The sequence below is a fragment of the Carcharodon carcharias genome, chromosome 1 (genome assembly GCF_017639515.1).
Source record: "Carcharodon carcharias isolate sCarCar2 chromosome 1, sCarCar2.pri, whole genome shotgun sequence".
Lineage (NCBI taxonomy): Eukaryota > Metazoa > Chordata > Chondrichthyes > Lamniformes > Lamnidae > Carcharodon > Carcharodon carcharias.
The window spans coordinates 12,118,981-12,136,101 of record NC_054467.1 but is presented as its reverse complement, the minus strand read 5'-3'; the positions used below and the strand labels follow the sequence as shown (position 1 = coordinate 12,136,101).

Below are 17,121 nucleotides of genomic sequence, written 5' to 3'. Positions count from 1 at the left end.
GGCTGGCACATTACTTATCAAGGTAACCTGCGGTTAGTGGTAGAGGCAAGTAAGAGGCTGCATATACAGTAGTGCCTTTCAGCCTTGTTTTCCACTGGAGTATCACTTCGAAAAACAAGATGAAGAGGATTTCTGCTCCCCCAGAAGGTTTTAGTCTATCCTTCCTCCCTCTCACTAGCTGAATTCTGATGCTCTCCCTGTGCCATTGAAATAACCAATGTTTCCAATTTTGGAAATCCTTTCAATCTCCCTATCCTCCTCTTTCTCCATGCAACGTATTAGATGGTACATAGAATGTAATGCAAAGGAAGGGACATAAAGAAAATGACAAACTTGCATTTATATAGAGCCTTTCATGTCCTCAGGATGCCCCAAAGCACCCTGTCATGTATTACACAGTATTACCCAGCCAATGAGCTTTTTGTGAAGTGTTGTCACTGATGAAATGTAGGAAAAACGTCAGCCAGTTTGTGCACAGGAAGGTTCCACAAGCAGCAATAATAGAAAGACCAGAAAATCTGTTTCACTGATGTTGGCTAAGTGATAAATATTAGCCAGTGCACAATGCCAGTGCACCCAGACTTGAATAAAAAACCTTTTTATCTAACTAAATCTCAAGGAAACAACTGAAAAAAGAGATAAATTGAGAAAGGGAACTGCATTGAAAACACAAACCAGATACAGGCCAGTTATCAATAATCCACCAGTAGTGTTGCAATCTTGAACCTTTTCAGTGTGAACATGGGAGCAATGCCAGTCCAGCCAGCCTGCTCAACACGGTTGTGATATCTTATGTCTCACAATATATACACTCCTACACCCCACCCAAAAATTAGGTGATCACTTTGGAGAGACCGAAGTCCATATAAAAAGCCAGGCCAATTTAGAGGGAAAAAAATCAAGCAAACTCCTCTCTGATTCCCATCCACCCACCCCACCCCACCACAGCACCCCCCCAACCCCACACCCCACAAGCAAGCAGAACTTGCCCAGGAGATTACTGTAGCCTGAGTTAATTGTGTACCCTTTGCAAAAAGTGACCGCCAATCCAGACAGAAGCAAGTCCAGCTCTCGAAGGAATTCAGAGAATCGGTGTCCACTGCATGAGCTGACACTCTGTTCAAGCGATCCACTATTCTCCAGGAAAATAAAAGATCATATATGCCAGATCTGGCCTCATAACACTTCAAACTGCGACACCTGATCTTTCCTGAACTAGTTCAGTGGAATAAACTGTCAACTGGGACACAACCAATAACGCACTCACCATCGGTTTACGTGCTGACAACCACTACCTGCACAGAACTCAATCTAACTGAACCAAGTTAAAGCCACAGAGTTTACTTTATAAGTTCAAATCACAAAAATCAGACACCCTCAATTGATTTTAAGACTGAGTTTGTAAATGGCTTTAAACTTCCCTTTCATGTCGTTAGCCAAACTTTTCAAATGAATTAAACCATTGAGGTGATTCCCAGGTAGCCATTTTACTCTCAGTAATTCAGTTTAAAGAAATCAAAGGGCATAAACCAAGGCTATGCTGGTATGCTGTACAAATCTGCTCTTTTTAAAATCATGTTTTATTGAGCTGCCAAGGCACCTGAAGACAGGGATCCATCTCAAGAAGTAGCTGCTGTCAGTTCTGTGTCACCCACAAACAGAACTGAACACAAGTAATAGCCACATTTACCCAGCAGCCCAACTGGTAATAACCCCAGTGTCCTTCTGCAGAACTGAGCCACAGGGACCTGGAGGATTCCAGGTCCAATCCATGATATGCCCTGTTTGTTTCATAATCTCAGCCAGTGTGAAAGAAGAATAAAGCCTGCATTTATTTAGTGCTTCTCGCCGCTTCGGGATATCCCAAGCTCTTCACAGCCAGTGAAGTACTTTGAAGAGTAGTCACTGTTCTAATGTAAGAAACGCAGGTGCCACTTTGAACACAAAGCTCCCACAAACAGCGATGTGATAATGGCCAGGAAGCCTGTCTTATTCATGTTGGCTGAGGGATAAATATTGGTAAAGACAATGCCAGTGCGTCTAGACTTAATTAAAAATCCTCTTACCTGACTAAATCTCAGAGAACAAAACAAACAAAAAAGAACAGGCCCAGGAGAACTCCCCAGGAAAACTGCAGAATTAGAAGAGTTGACCTTGTGCCAGTTTCCTGCTGGGCTGTACAATCTGCTGCATTTTGCAGGCGAGAAGGCTTACGTCCTTTCTGTGCCGTAGCCTGGCCCCAGATTTAACGCAAAAAAAAACTACTTAAGGAACGAACACAGAGCACAGTTTTGCTGGATTTGCATGGTGCTTGCTCTTCGCACCTTTCTCCTATTCCAAAGCCCCATGAGTGAAGGAGGTTTTCAAATGGAACAGGCTTTAAAGTTTTATGCAACGCTTAACAGCAAATTTTTTAAATACAACAATTTGTTTTATTTGTAATTTCTTCCATATTTCTGAAATTTTTATTCCACATTTATTTTTAGAGGTTTATTTTTTCAAAAAATATTTAACTTTGATTTTGAAGTGCCTCGAATACAGTATTTATGGTTGAGGTGGCCTGCCAAGATTAAGAGCAAGCGTCAGACCATATGTGCAGACCCTTGTAAACCAACCAGCCAAAGACAGGCTCAGCAGGCAGCCAGTGGCACAGATTTTGCCATCTGCAGCAAGGCCAACTTGAAACATAGGGATAGCACCATCAATGGTTTTAAAGTTATCTTTATTCTCAGCTATTATGCCTGTGGTTCATTCTGTTAGCACTGCAATGCCAGCTAAATTACTGGTCACACATCGATCAAACAGATGATTAATGCAGTGCTCAGCACGAACGTCACTTTTATCTTCTCTTCACTGCTAGAATGACACATCTGCTCAAACCTCACTGCGCTGGGAGCAGTTCTCAAAGAAGGAGGGTTGGGGGTTGAGGGTCACTGATTACTTCCATCCTGAAACTCATCCCAGGTATCACTCTGCGGGCCCTGAAGTGTTTTGATATGGGAATGACAACTGTAAGTTGCAACTTGAATGTGTGCTCTACTGAAGTGTGGCTTTCCACATGAGGCGGCGTAAGAGCTGGAAGCTTGTGCCATAGTTTCACATGGTTGAAGCACTGGATGTGGAACAAGCTGACAGTCCAATACCGGTAGTGACCTGTAATCTCGAGCTATCCACCTGATGGACGGTACTAGTTCACACTTTTAACTTGCTAGCAGCCTTACAGAAATATAAAAAAACAGTCCCACCTCTGTTCCCAGATCCTGTAGCAGCCCTATAAAGCACTGGGGCTAGCTGCCACCTCATCTCAGGATCACTATATTATCATCTCATGGGAAACACAAGAGTAAAACCTTCACTGCATCGCCTTAATTCCAACTTCAACATGGGATCAAGCAGGAGACTGGCTGTTGCACTGTTCCAGGACATGCATCCAGTCCCCATTTCATACCCTTCCACGGAGCCTGCCTTCTTTATGGTCGGGTACCTTTCTTGGTAATGCTGACAAAATATTTAATATTTATGCTCGAGTAAAACTTGTGCCTCTAACCTGTCAAATCTCTGAGCAACCCATGTGATATATCCTGTCCACACTTCAGTCCCACTCTGCACCTGGCCCACTGTGCAGAGGGATCATTCTGTAATGACTCAGTCAATATTGGATCAATATACTGGATGTTGACACACTAACTGCTGTTGTCTTCCAACTATTATCAGGTTTCAGCATTAGCCCCAAATACTTCATGACTTATTATATATATGGCAGCCTTAACTCAGTGGTAGCAGTCTTGTCTCAGAGTTAGAAGGCTGAGGGTCCACTCTAGAAACCTCAACACAAAACCGATGTTGACCAATCAGTTCAGTACTATTGGAGGTACTGCCTTTAGAATGAGGCGTTAAACCGAGGCCCTGTCTGCCCTCTCTGGTGGACGCCAAAGATCCTATGGCATGACTACAAGATGAGCAGGGCAGTTATCTCATTGTCCTGACCAACATTTATTCTTCAATGAACATCAATTAAACAGATTATTGGCTTATTTGTCTCATTTGTGGGACCTGGTTCTAAAGCAAGTAGACTGTTGCAGTTCCCTATGTTCCAACAGTGACTACACTTGAAAAACACTTAATTCACAGAAGGACACTTTGGAATGTTCAGAGGTCATGAGGAACAGTCCATAAAGGCAAGTTCTTCATTTTTGAAAAAAGAGATTTAAATAAAAAGTAAAACAAAATACACAAGGAAAAAGCAGAAAAATTGGATCATAATGTATTCTTCTATTGAAGAGACTAGAACTAGGGCACACAGTTTAAAAATAAGAGGTCGCCCCTTTAAGACAGAGATGAGGAGAAGTGTTTCCTCCCAGAGGGTTGAGAGTCTCTGGAACTCCATTCCCAGAAAACAATGGAGGCTGGGTCATTGAATATTTTTAAGACCTAGACAGATAAATTCTTGACTAAAAAGGGAGTCAAAGGTTATCGGGGATAGGCAGGGATATGGAATTGAGGCCGCAATCAGATCTTGATCTTATTATATGATAAAGCAGGGTTGAGTGGGACGAATGGTCTACTCCTGCTCCTAATTCGTATGTTTGTAAGAGTTAGCAGAATCACAGGCCTCCTTTCCAAACTATTACTTTCTACAATAGCATTACTATGGCAGAAGAGGTGAAGGGAAAAGCCCTTTTGTTTTTAAATGTATTCCAGTATGAACCTCAAATTACAGTACGATACACAGTGATGAACAGTTACTGATCTGATCCATCCATTGATTACAGAAAGATGACACACTTATCTTTTAACTGCCTATTTCACGGCCAGTTTGTCATGTGTGATAACTCAAATATTAAGCCTGGAGATAGATGTTTGTGCAATATTCAGGGAACTACCAGCAAGTTATAGAAAGTTTTTTTTAATGAGATTGAATGCCTGCTTGTTTACCCCCGACATTGCTCAATTTTATTGCAAGTATGAAGTGTTGCCCTGGTATCAGAATTGATTCTGCTAAAGAGGCATCAATCCCAGTATTGCCTCATATGGGACAAGTAGGGGAGAGGTTTCCTCAACCATTTCCTGCAAGTAGTAAGATGTCATTGGCCAGCTAATGGGAACATGTATTTAATAAATGAAGGACTCCTCTATGGTTCAGAGAGGCACTCTCCCTCAAAAGCAAGGAACACGACATGCCGTAGAATCAGAATCATAGAATGTTGCAGGAGACGGCCATTTGGCCCATTGTGTCCATGCTGGGTCTTTGGTAGAATTATCCAATTAACCCTTCTCTCCTGCACTTTCTCTGGAGCCCTGTTAATTTTTCCCTTCAAACATTTATCCAATTTTCATTTGAAAGTCACTGTTGAATCTGCTTCCACTGCCCTTTCAGGCAGCGCATTCCAGATCATAATAATTCACTAAGCAAAAAACATCTTTCCTCATCTTCTCTCTGATTCTTTTTATCAATCACCTTAAATTTGTGTCCTTTGGTTCTTCTGCCACTGAAAATAGTTTCTCCTCGTTTACTCTTTCAGAACCATTCATAATTTTAAACATTTCTGTCAAATCTCCTCACAGCTGCTCCAGTTTCTCTTCATCACTGAAGTCCCTCATCCCTGGTACCATTCTAGAAAGCCTGTTCACTTTTTATCCCTCAATCAACGTCACAAAAATAGGTCACTTGGTCATTATCACATTGCTGTTTGTGGGTATTTGCCACATATCCTACATTACAACAGTCACTACACTTCAAAAGTACTTTATTGGCTGTAAAGTGCTCTGAGACATCTTGTGGTCATGGAAAAGCATTATATAAACGCAGGCCTTTCTTAAACCTCTTCTGCTTGCTCTTTAAAGCCTTGACATCTTTCCTGAAGTGCAGTGTCTCGAATTGAACACAATATTCCAGTATAACCAGTGTTATACAAGGTCTGTCATATCTTCTATGGTCTTGTATTCTATTCTTCTATTAATAAAACCAAAGATCCTGGATGCCTTTCTTAAAAGTTATTTGCACAGGATTCGCCCTAACCTGGATCCAAAATGGGAAATTTCCAGCTGTTCACATATCAATATGAAGAACACAAACCAAACCAAGCGCTGCTTAAACATTGCTCACTAGCTAATGCTAGAGCAGGGCGTTAAATATTTCCATGAGAGGTGGTTCAATTTTAAGTAACCAGCTTATTCCTGCATTTTCATGTTAATATTCGCAGATTTTCTACGCTTCAGCTTTCTGACATACTCAAGAAATGGTTTTTAATGTTAACTGCTCCTTGCTTGAATAATCCTTTGAAGCCTTTGGCCATTCGAGCCTCTACAGAAACAAGATCACGCTCAGATGATGGTGACATCAAACACTCGCACCAATGCGATGCAAAAGGAATACATCATTTAATAATATCCAGACCAAACAGATTTGAGGGAGGTGGGAATATTATGGATAGTGCCCAGCCCAGGGGACAAGTAAATTGAAATTACTTTTAAAATGCTCACCTGTTTCACCAATTGATCCTTCTTCACCAGTCCAGTAGCAGCTGCTATGTTTCCAGCTCCTTCCACTGTCTTCTGAGCAACTGTAGACATTCCAGTCACCACAGCTCCTCCTACCAGAGATGCCTGCTCTTTGGTCTTCTCAGCCACTGACAAAATAATCATAGGGAACATTCTGAATGATTAAAAACTCATGATTCAAGGAGAGTCATTCTTCCTAATCTGTACGAAAAAGACACAGAAACAGTACCAGCCACAAACCAGTCATCTGCTTGGTTCATTTTTAAGGGTTGCAATTTCCAGATTGGAATGTTTTACGAATACTCTACTCAGCAACAACTTGCATTTCTATAGTGCCTTTAACATAGTAAAACCCCAAGCCTCGTGGTGCTTCACAAAATTTGACACTGAGCCACACAAGGTGACTTTAGGACAGTGACAAGAAGCTCGATTAAAGAGGTAAGTTTTAAGGGGGATCTTAGGGAGAGGAAGGAAAGTTTTAGGGAGAGAATTCCAGAGCGTGGGGCTGAGGTAGCTAAAGCCACAGCCACCATGATCATTCCATTTATCAAAAGTATTCTTATTATTTCTGCCTAATAAAGGACATCCAATCATCCTGGTCAACATTTATCCCTCAGCCAACATCAAACAGATAATCTGTTTATTTATTTAATTAATCTGCAGAGCCATACTGTGTGTAAGTTGGCTGCTAAATTTCCCTACATTACCAGAGTGACTACACTTCAAAGGTACCTTGTTGTCTGTAGAGCGCCTTGGGATACACTGAGCTTGTGAAAGATTCTATATGAATGCAAGCTCTTTCTCCCTTTGTGTAACAGTGAGATAGGGGCAGGAAGTCAGACTAAGCCGATACCAGCTTGAAAGACATTCCTTTGCTACTTCTTACCCCGTACTTGCAGCATATTGAACAGATGGGCAGAAGCCTCAACAGCTCAGGACAAGATTACAGCGTGCCCCAGAGACAACAGCCCACTTTACTTTTTGAAAAAGGGTAAGCTGGACGTATTGGCTGCCAGTTTACTGGGATCGACAATCCACTTTCTGCGAAGGGGAAGCTTTGCTGAGCTGCAGAAACAGGTTCACAGAGCTCCAACTACAAAAGCCCACACAACATCCATCACATTCCCACATCTCTTCAGCTCTGAAGAAGAGTCATAAGAACTCAAGATGTTAACTCTGTTTCACTCTCCACAGATGCTGTCAGAGCTTCTGAGTTTTTCCAGCATTTTCTGTTCTTATTTCAGATTTCCAGCATCCACAGTATTTTGGTTTGACCTACACAAATGTCAGTGGTTACTGGACCTTGACTTGAAAGGATTGTGAATGTAAGTGAGAGAATGATTTGTCCTTTGCCATTATGTACTTATCCTTTTGCAGTTAATCAAAAATGGAAAATTTGCATTATTGGGAGGTAAAAATCCTGCTAATAATTTACAAATAAGAGAAATCTAGGGCAGATTACCAACCCCTCTCCCAACAGAAACAGTTTATCCTTACTTATTCCATAAAGACTATAATAGTGTGTAGATCAACACTGTCAATGCTGGGTCGTTCTTAATCCTTTCTTTGACTACCCAACAGTACTCTTCCTTTCCTCATTGCTTTATGTACAGCAGTGCCTTAGCAAGATCCTCCAACTCCAGTGGCAAGAAAGGCAGTCCAACAGCAGCATCCTCTCCCAAGCCAACTTGCCTAACGTTGAGGTGCTAATCGTTCAAAACCAGCTCCACTAGGCAGGATATGTCCCTCGTATGCCTGACACCAGACTCCTGAAGCAATTGCTCTACTCAGAACTTGGTCATGACAAGAAACTCCCAGGTGGACAGGGGAAATGCTTTTGTCTTCAAAGCATCGCTGAAGAGATCAAACATCCCCATCGACTCTTGGGGGACCCTGGCTCGTGACCAACCAAATTGGTGTAGGCTCTTTTGGGAAAGCACCAAACACATCAAGAGGCTCTGGTGGGAAATTGCGGATTTGACGTTGAAGTGTCGGAGATAGCGCACAAACTTCCAAACAACCCATCTACCCAACCCTTCAAGCACCACCTGCCCCACACATGGTAGACTCTGCAGGTCTTATGTCTGAAAAGACAGTTGAAAGCTTGTTCTTCACTGACAATGGAGATTAAATGAAAGATCTGTTTCATAATAAAGGAAAATTGCTGCCATTGCAAATTAATTTAATTCAGAGTCTGCACAGCATGCATTGGACTTATCAGTCACTTCAGAACCCAACAAACTCAAGGGGAAGCAAGTCATCCTCAATCCTGAGGGACTACCTAAGAAGAGAAGCCATGTGTAGTAATTGTAGCTTTAAGGAATGTATTGACTGCAGCTTTAAGACTTATTTGGTTGTATAGTATCACGTGACAGTGTGAAGGAATCAGCTCTATGTGCGGGGAACATTAGAGTGGGATTCTTCTTCTACCTGTGGAGTTTGATGGAAGCATGTAACTGCTGCTACAACCTGTAAATGAAGTTCAATGTTTCTAATGAGAAACCCATCTGGAAAATCAAGTCCATAACACCTTGTGTACAAGCCAAATGTCTCAAATGCTTTTTCAACTGGAATTATAGAGGGTATTGCTACTGTATTAGGTTGTCTTTGCAATAGCTCAGTGCATGGTGCAACATTTTTAATTAAGACTCATTCGATGAAAGCAGAGCTTCAGACTGACAGCAAAATTTAAAGAATTTGTTAAACGTCAGCAGGTTGTATAAAGGAGCCTGGACTTCGATCCCGACAAGCACATCTGAGACATGCCTCTTTCTATTACAAGATGGGATATCTCTCCCCAACCATGCCCAACATCAGTTACTTGCCAGCTGCCAAGAGAAGGTAATAGTGGTTCTGTAAAGATGCCCTCTCTAATGCTCTTATTTCCTCTCCTCCCTTCTCTTATGCTACGTACAGGGGAAGATAACACTTTTTATGTTAGCTGCTGGTTCACCATCACAGTGTTTTTTATTTAGTTTTTGCAAAAGATTTTTGCTTTACCTTTACAGCCAAGACTAGACACATATGCTAGTCCTTGGTTCAATAACCTGACTTTGTTTTTTTCAAATATACACCCACATATATTAAAATCAAAATGCTGCTAGCTTATTTTATTTGTCTGTAAATTATATATTTAGATAAGTGCTTTACAAACAATAATTCACCTGGATGAGCATTTTGATGAACAGGAATTAAAAATAACCAGATTTTGAATCTCTGTACCACAGCCATTAATTTAAATAAATCCAGAGCAAAAACAGCAAATGTTTAACACATCATTTTCACAACAAAATTGTTCAGTATAATTCCAACATAACAGTAGTGGCTATATCCGAAAATCAGCCAATGGCTGGGAGGTTTATTTTATTCATTCATGGAATGTGAGCGTCGCTTGTTAGGCCAGCATTATGGCCCATCCCTAATTGCCCTTGAGAAGGTGGTAGGGAGCTTCCTTCTTGCACTGCTGCAGTCCAAGTGGTGTAGGTACCTCCACAGTGCTGTTAAGGAGGGGGTTCCAGGATTTTGGCCCAGCGACAGTGTAGGAACAGCAATATATTTCCAAGTCAGGATGGTGAATGGCTTGGAGAGGAACATCCAGGTGTGGTGTTCCCATGTGTCTGCTGCCCTTGTCCTTCTAGATGGTAGTGGTCATGGGTTTGGAAGGTGCTGTTGAAGAAGCTTTGGTGAATTCCTGCAGTGCATCTTGTAGATGGTGCACACAGCTGCTACTGTGCGTCGGTGGCGGAGGGAATGAATGTTTGTGAATGGGGTGCCAATCAAGCAGGTTGCTTTTTCCTGAATGGTGTCAAGCTTCTTGAGCATTGTTGGAGCTGCACTCATCCAGGCAAGCAGAGAGTATTACATCACACAACTGACTTGTGCCTTGTAGATGGTGGACAGGCTTTAGAAACTCAGGAGGCGAGTTACTCGACGAAGGATTCCTAACTCTGACCTGCTCTTGTGGCTATAGTGGCCAGGACTTTACCGCCCCTCCATGGCGTGTCTCCTCCGGCAGATGTGGCGAGCCACTTTAATCTCCATTCAGTTCAGCGGGACCGTAATATTCTGCCAGGCCAGAGGGGCTATAAAATCCTGCCAGTATTTATATGGCTAATCCAGTTCAGTTTCTGGTCAATGGTTACCCACAGGATGTTGATAGTGGAGGATTCAGCTGTAGTAATGCCATTGAATGTCAAGGCGCAATGGTTAGATACTCTCTTGTTGGAGATGGTTGTTGGCTGACACTTGTGTGGTGTGAATGTTATTTGCCACTTGTCAGCACAAGCCTGGATATTGTCCAGGTCTTGCTGCATTTGGACATGGACTGCTTCAGTATCTGAGGAGTCGTGAATGGTGCTGAACATTGTGCAATCATCGGCAAACACCCAACTTCTGACCTTATGATGGAAGGAAGGTCATTGATGAAGCAGCTGAAGATGGTTGGGCTGAGGACACTACCCTGAGGAACTCCTGCAGTGATGTCCTGGAGCTGAGATGACTGACCTCCAAAAACCATCTTCCTTTGTGCTAGGTATGATTTCAAGCAGAGAGTTTTCCCTTTGATTCCCATTGACTCCTGATTTGCTAAGGCACCTTGATGACACACTCGGTCAAATGCTGCCTTATGTCAAGGGCAGTCACTCTCATCTTACCTCTGGAGTTCAACTCTTTTTCCATGTTTGAACCAAGGTTGTAATGAGGTCAGGAGCTGAGTGGCCCTGGCGGAACCCAAACTGGGCATCAGTGAGCAAGTTATTGTTAAGTAAATGTTGCTTGGTGGACCTGTTGATGACCTCTTCCATCAGGCATTGTTGATGACGTCTTCCATCACTTTACTGATGACAGAGAGTAGGCTGATGGGGCGGTAATTGGCCAGATTGGCTTTGTCCTACTGCTTGTGTACAGCATAGAGCAGGGCAGTTCTCCACATTGCCAGGGAGATGCCAGTGTTATAGTTGTACTGGAACAGGTTGGCTAGGGCTGTGGCAAAATCTGGAGCACAAGTTGGAGTATGACCAGCAGAATGTCATCAGGGCCCATTGGGGGGTGAGGGGAGTGGTGTCATAGTGGTATTGTCACTGGGCTGGTAATCCAGAGACCCAGGGTAATTATTTGGGGACCCAGATTCGAATCCCACAATAGCAGATAGTGGAATTTGAATTCAATCTGGAATTAAAAGTCTAATGATGGTTCACTGATGGCCTTTAGGGAAGGAAATCTGCCATCCTCACCTGGTGTGGCCTACATGTGACTCCAGATCCATAGTAAGAGTAATCTGAAATGACCTAGCAAGGCTCTCAGTTGTATCAAACTGCTACAAAAGTAATTAAAAAGGAATGAAACTGGACGGACCAGCCAACATTGACCTAGGCAGTAGAAATCACAGTGACAAATCCAGCTGTAACAGTCTGTAGCCCTGCAAAGTCCTCCTTACTAACATCTAGGGACTTGTGCCAAAATTGGTAGAGCTGTCTTACAGACTAGTCAGGCAACAGCCTGACATAGTCACCCTCATGGAATCATACCTTACAGATAATGTCCTGGACACCATCATCACCTTCCCTAGGCATGTCCTTCCCACTGGGAGGGCAGACCCAGCAGAGGTGGCGGCACAGTGGTATACAGTCAGAAGGGAAATTCCCTGGGAGTCCTCAACATTGACTCTGGGCTCCATGAAGACTCATGGCATTAGGTCAAACACGGGCAAGGAAACCTCCTGCTAATCACCACGTACTACCCCACCCCCCCCCCAACCCACACCTCAGCTGATGAATCAGCACTCCTCCATGTTGAACACCACTTGGAGGAAGCACTGAGGGTGGCAAGGGTGCAGAATGCACTCTGGGTGGGGGACTTCAATGTCCATCACCAAGAATGGCTTGGTAGCACTGGCCAAGCCCTAAATGACATAGCTGTGCCAGGTGGCAAGGGAACCAAGAAGAGGGAAAAACATCCTTGACCTCTTCCTCACCAACCTGCCTGCCACAGATGCATCTGTCCATGATAGTGTCAGCAGGAGTGATCACCATACAGTCTTTGTGGAGACGAGGTCCCATCTTCACATGGAGGATACCCTCCATCGTGTTGCGTGACAATACCACCGTGTTAAATGAGATAGGTTACAAACAGATTCAGCAGTTCAGCTGGGCATCCATGAGACACGGTGGGCCATCAGCAGCAGCCGAATTCTATTCAATCACAATCTGTAACCTCATGGCCCGGCATATCCCCCACTCTACCATTACCACCAAGCCGGGGACATCCCTGGTTCAATGAAGAGTGCAGGAGGGCATGTCAGGAGCAGCTCCAGGCATACCTAAAAATGAGGTGTCAACCTGATGAAGCTACAACACAGGACAACTTGCATGGCAAACAGAATAAACAGCAAGTGGTAGACTGAGCTAGGCGATTCCACAATCAATGGATCAGACTTAAGCTCTGCAGTCCTGCCACATCCAGTCATGAATTGTGGTGGGCAATTAAACAACTCACTGGAGGAAGAGGCTCCACAAATATTCCCTTTCTCAATGATGGTGAAGCCCAGCACATCAGTGCAAGATATAAGGCAAATAAACATTCGCTACAATATTCAGTCAGAAGTGCTGAGTGAATGATCTTTCTCAGCCTCCTCCGGAGGTCCCCAGCAACACAGATGCCTGTCTTCAACCAATTCGATTTACTACACATGATATTAATAAACGGCTAAAGGCACTTGATACTGCAAAGGTTATAGGCCCTGACAATATTCCAGCAATAGTACTAAAGACTTGTGCTCCAAAGCTCCTAGCCAAGCTGTTCCAGTACAGCTACAACACTGGCATCTACCCGGCTATGTGGAAAATTACCCAGATATGTCCTGTACACAAAAAGCAGGACAAATCCAACCCGGCCAATTACCGCTCCATCAGCCTACTCTCGATCATCAGTAAAGTAATGGAAGGGATCATCAACAGTGCTATCAAGCGGCACTTGCTTAGCAAAAACCTGCTCACTGATGCTCATTTTTGGGTTCCACCAGGGCCACATAGCTTCTGACCTCATTACAGCCTTGGTTCAAACATGGACAAAAGAGCTAAACACCAGAGGTGAGGTGTAAATGACTGCTCTTCACATCAAAGCAGCATTTGACCAAGTGTGGCATCAGCGAGCCCTAGCAAAATGGGAGTCAATGAGAATCGGGGGAAAACGCTCCCCTGGTTGGAGTTATACCTAGCACAAAAGAAGATGGTTGTTGTTGTTGGAGGTCAGTCATCTCAGTTCCAGGAGTTCCGCAGGGTAGTGTCCTCGGCCCAACCATCTTCAGCTGCATCATCAATGACCTTCCTTCCATCATAAGGTCAGAAGTGGGGATGTTCGCTGATGATTGCACAATGTTCAGCACCATTCATGACTCCTCAGATGCTGAAGCAGTCCATGGCCAAATGCAGCAAGACCTGGATGATATCCAGGCTTGAGCTGACAAGTAGCAAGGAATATTCGCACCACACAAGTGCCAGGCAATGACCATCTCCAAGAAGAGAAAAACTGACCATCGCCCCTTGACATTCAATGGCAGTACCATCGCTGACTATCAACATCCTGGGGGTTACCACTGACCAGAAACTGAACTGGACTTCATATAAATACTGTGGCCACAAGAGCAGGTCAGAGGCTAGGAATCCTGTGGCTAGTAACCTACCTTCTAGCTCCTCAAAGTCTACATCTACAAGGCACAAGTCAGGATGGGATACTCCCTGCTTGCCTGAATGAGTGCAGCTCCCACAACACTTAAGAAGCTCAACACTGTCCAGGACAAAGCAGCTCATTTGATTGACAACCCATCCACAAACATTCACTCCCTCCACCACCAACGAACAGTGGCAGCAGTGCATACATCTACAAGATGCATTGCAGGAACTCAGCAAGACTTCTTCGACAGCACCTTTCAAACATCCCACCATTACCCTCTAGAAGGATAAGGGCAGCAGATACATGGGAACACGAGCATCTGGGAGTTCCCCTCCAAGCCACTCACCATCCTGAGTTATAAACATATCACCGTTCCTTCACTGTCGCTGGTTCAAAATACTGGAACTCCCTCCCTAATGGCACTGTGGATGCGCCTACACTACATGGGCTGCAGCAATTTAAGAAGGCAGATCACCATCACCTACTCAAGGGCAATTAGGATGGGCAATAAATGCTGGCCTAGCCAGCGATGCCCATACCCCGTAAATGAATTTAAAAATCTAGTGCCTTCAGCCGTTTCTTGATATCGTGTGGAGTGATTCGAATTAGCTGAAGACTAGCATCTGTGATGTTGAGGATCTCTGCAGGAGGCCGAGATATATCATCCACTCGGCACTTCTGTCTGAATATTGTTGCGAATTCTTTCGCCTTATCTTTTGCACTGATGTGCTGGGCTCCCACATCATTGAGGAGAGTTTTGTGGAACCTCCTCCTCCAGTGATTTAATTGTCCACCGCCTGTTGAAACTGGATGTGGCAGGGCTGCAGAGCTTAGATCTGTTCCCTTGGTAGTGCAGTTGCTTAGCTCTGTCAATCGCTTGCTGCTTATGCTGTTTGGCACGCAAGTAGCCTTGTGTTATAGCTTCACCAGGTTGACACCTCATTTTTGGGTATGCCTGTTGCTGCTCCTGACATGCCCTCCTGCACTCTTCAATGAGCCAGTGTTGATCCCTTGGCTTGCTGGTAATGGTAGAGTGGGGGATATGCTGAGCCATGAGCTTACAGATCGTGGTTAAGTACAATTCTGCTGCTGATTGCCCATAGTGCCTCATGGCTGCCCAGTATTGAATTGCTCGATCTGTTCAAACTCTATCGCCACGCAACACGATGGAGAGTATCTTCAATGTGAAGATGGGACTTCGTCCCCACAAGGACAGTGCGGTGGTCACTCCTACCAATACTGTCATGGACAGATGCATCTGCAGCAGGCAGGTAGGTGAGGACGAGGTCAAGTATGTTTTTCCCTCTTGTTGGTTCGCTCACCACCTGCCACAGACGCAGTCTACCAGCTACGTCCTTTAGGACTCGGCCAGCTCGCTCAGTAGTGGTGCTACCGAGGCAGTCTTGGTGATGGGCAATGAAGTCTCTCACTCAGAGTATATTCTGCATCCTTACCACCCCCAGTGCTTCCTCCAAGTGTTGTTCAATATGGAGGAGTACTGATTTATCAGCTGAGGGAGAGCGGGGTGGGGGGAAGGGTGGTGGTATGTGTTAATCAACAGGTTTCCATGCCCATATTTGACCTAATGCCATGAGACTTCATGGGATCCGGAGTCGATGTTGCCCACTCCCAGGGCAACTCCCTCCCGACTGCTGACCTCAGCTGGGTCTGCCCTGCCAGTGGGAGGGGGACACACCCAAGGATGGCGATGGTGATGTCTAGGAAATTGGAAGGTATGTTTACCGTGAGTTTGACTATGTCAGGCTGTTGCTTGGCTATTCTGTGAGACAGCTCTCCCAATTTTCATGTTAATAAGGAGGACTTTTCAGGGTCAACAGGGCTGAGTTTGCCATTGTTATTTCCGGTGCCTAGGTCAATTTCGGGTGGTCCATCCGGTTCCATTCCTTTTAGACTTTTTACCAGATTGATACAACTGAGTGGCTTGCTAAGTCGTTTCAGAGTGCAGTTAAGAAACAACTACATTGCTGTGGGTCTGGAATCACATGTAGGCCAGACCAGCTAAGGACGGCGGACTTCCGTCCCTAAAGGACATTAGTGAACCATTTGGGTTTTACAACAATCAACAACAGTTTCATAAAAACAAAATACTGCAGATACTGGAAATCTGAAACCAAAACAGAAAATGCTGAAAAAACTCAGCAGGTCTGGCAGCAACTGTGGAGAGAGAAACAGAGTTGACGTTTCGAGTCCATAAGACCCTTCTTCAGTGCAGTTTCATAGTCATCATTAGATTTTTAATTCCAGATTATTATTGAATTCAAATTTCACCATCTGCCGTGGTGGGATTTGAACCCAGAGCACATTACCCCGAGTCTCTGGAATACTATACCAGTGACAACACCACCATACCACAGCCTCTCCCATGGGAGTGCTTTGGCATGTTCTGAGAAGCTGAAAAATACTCATGTTTTCTTTAAGTGGAATACGTTATGCTTGCGTCTGGACTTCTATACAATAGGAATGAGTGGGAGGGCAGCAGGAACTTTGAAATTCTCTGCGTAAATTAAGTTAAAAACGGCAAATGGGATCCTTGGCTTTATGGGGTACAAAAGCAAGGAATATTGCTGAAAAGAGAGACATATTGCCAATGCTTTACGTCTCGCACTTATCAGGATGAACACAAGAATGCCAATTTTCAAATAATCGCAGCAATCTATACTACAGGAGAAAAGGGTGCTGATTAGCTGGCAAGTCAAATTTGATTGGCTGAGGCATTGGCATGGAGAAAGCAATGGGGAACTACTGGCTTCCTAAGCTCCTGCTTAATTAAATAAAGATGCTAGGCTTGATCATATTTCTTTTGTTTGCTGAGAACGGGATCCCTCCATATGAATGTATGTCTCTCCTAGTAAGTGCAAATGAGCCATGGTACCAGATCAGCCCAAAAGCAAGGAAGTCATGCTAAATATTTATAAAAGACTTGTTAGACCT

The 17,121-nt window shown here is 44.1% G+C and overlaps 1 protein-coding gene across 1 annotated transcript in view; it reads right to left on the bottom strand.

Moving 5' to 3' along the window:
• The window catches only part of LOC121280884 (alpha-synuclein-like), an 86,542-nt gene that overhangs the window by 56,722 nt on the left and 12,699 nt on the right, over positions 1–17,121 (bottom strand). Inside the window, exon 4 of the mRNA XM_041193230.1 lies at positions 6,484–6,629. Coding sequence (XP_041049164.1) covers positions 6,484–6,629 — 146 coding nt within the window. The remainder of the gene's footprint in view (positions 1–6,483; positions 6,630–17,121) is intronic.